Source organism: Plasmodium cynomolgi (assembly GCF_000321355.1).
Source record: "Plasmodium cynomolgi strain B DNA, scaffold: 0640, whole genome shotgun sequence".
Classification (NCBI taxonomy): domain Eukaryota; phylum Apicomplexa; class Aconoidasida; order Haemosporida; family Plasmodiidae; genus Plasmodium; species Plasmodium cynomolgi.
Genome location: NW_004192986.1, coordinates 148 through 1,794, shown reverse-complemented (window position 1 = coordinate 1,794; position 1,647 = coordinate 148). Strand labels below are relative to the sequence as shown.

At 23.4% G+C, this 1,647-nt stretch overlaps 1 protein-coding gene across 1 annotated transcript; it reads right to left on the bottom strand.

Moving 5' to 3' along the window:
- Positions 1-458: 458 nt before the first annotated feature.
- PCYB_005010 (CYIR protein) lies at positions 459-1,297 on the bottom strand (the record flags this gene model as incomplete). The annotated part of the gene is made up of 4 exons (XM_004227922.1): positions 459-667; positions 733-865; positions 1,041-1,154; positions 1,181-1,297. 2 exons carry the CDS (start codon positions 1,295-1,297, stop codon positions 1,041-1,043), a joined length of 231 nt encoding a protein of 76 aa, XP_004227970.1. The 3' UTR covers positions 459-667; positions 733-865.
- Positions 1,298-1,647: the final 350 nt, after the last annotated feature.

The following is a 1,647-nucleotide window of genomic DNA, read 5'->3' as shown; positions in this document are numbered from 1 at the left end:
TTATCTTAACAATTATTATTTGTTCATTTTATCAATATATATATTGTATAAATATTTTTGCTTTATTCTTATGAATATATATGATAGTTTTATTTGTGTTATTATGTTATCTAGTTAACATATAATTGTTTTTACATAGCAAAAATTAATTTTTCATGATATTTATTTTTATTTATTTGATATTAATAACTCTTTACTATTAAAATATATTACGAAGGATGGTATCCTATATAATGCTCTTCTTCCCCTGAATAAGGATTATATGATTCTTGGAGAAATAATTCATTGTCATTTGTGTTTACATTACTTATATCATTTTTTTTCCATATCAAACCGCTGCGTATTCGTGTTCCTAGTGGTGTAAACATATATATAAAAGAAAAATAGGAAATTTATGTAACGTATTAATTTATTATTTCTGTATAAATAATCCATGTAGCCCATTAGTCTTGTTTGTGCTATCGAATTATCTTATTTAAATTTGTATTTACTTTACATAAGAAACCAGATGTCATGGACGTCAATACAACACCCATAAATACATTACCAAATTTTGACAGTGAGTTAATACTAGAAAAAGAAATGCTTTTAATAACTGATAAATCGGTATCAGGAGGAACTCTAGTGGTTGTTTCTTTTACAATTATATCATTAAATTTGAACCTATCTAAAAGAAGTTTTCGATAGTAATGTTTACAATTTCATAAAAATCTGGGCAATTTTATTTTACACTGGAAGAGCAGGATACCTGAAATTTTTTATATAAAGGAATTTTCATTTCGACGTATGTATAATATTTATTGCATTTATCTTTTCTATGTTTAGAGTTTTCTAATATTTTATGTATAATTAATGCAGTATTCATAGAGTTCTTTTCTCTCTTGTATCTCTGGAATTATTACAATACTATTATCAAGTTTACATCTACTATTATTGACATGAGGTTCTAGAACTCTGAATATTCGAAGAAAATTATCAAAAATGTGAATAGGCTCTCAATAATTAGTTTTATGTTAACTAACTAATTGTTCATATATCCATTAATTCAAAAGATTGCAATGATGGTCTTTCAAGTGTTCTTTATTTGATATTTTAGGTGTATATTTAATATATTTTACAAGTCTTGCACAAAGTTTTTTAATTTTATTGTTGGCCTTATAGTGGTCGCTCAGGAAGTTACAATCATCATAATATTGTCATATATACATAACATTTTTATGCAACCATTCATAAAATCTTTCAGAAGATAATTCTTTAGAACTAAACCTCTAAGAAATAAAAATAAAAGGTAATACATATAAATGATTTAATGTGCATATAGGAAAAAAATATTTCATGAAAAGTAGAAAATTCATTCAGTATTATTCTTTAATTACTTTGAATATATTATAAAGGAGCAATTCTTCCGATTGTGTATACATGTTTAGATTTGATATCATACAAAATGGATAAAATTATAAAATAAGTAAACATATCAATTACTATTGACATGAAAAAAATTAGGAATACATTTATTGTTCGATAATTTTCAGAAATTTACATAATAGTTTAATTTGGTTTTATCTAAAACACTTTATTAAATGTAATAATAATATATAAATAACACAAGAAATTTCATATTCAAATGGACTATTTTGATTATAGCGA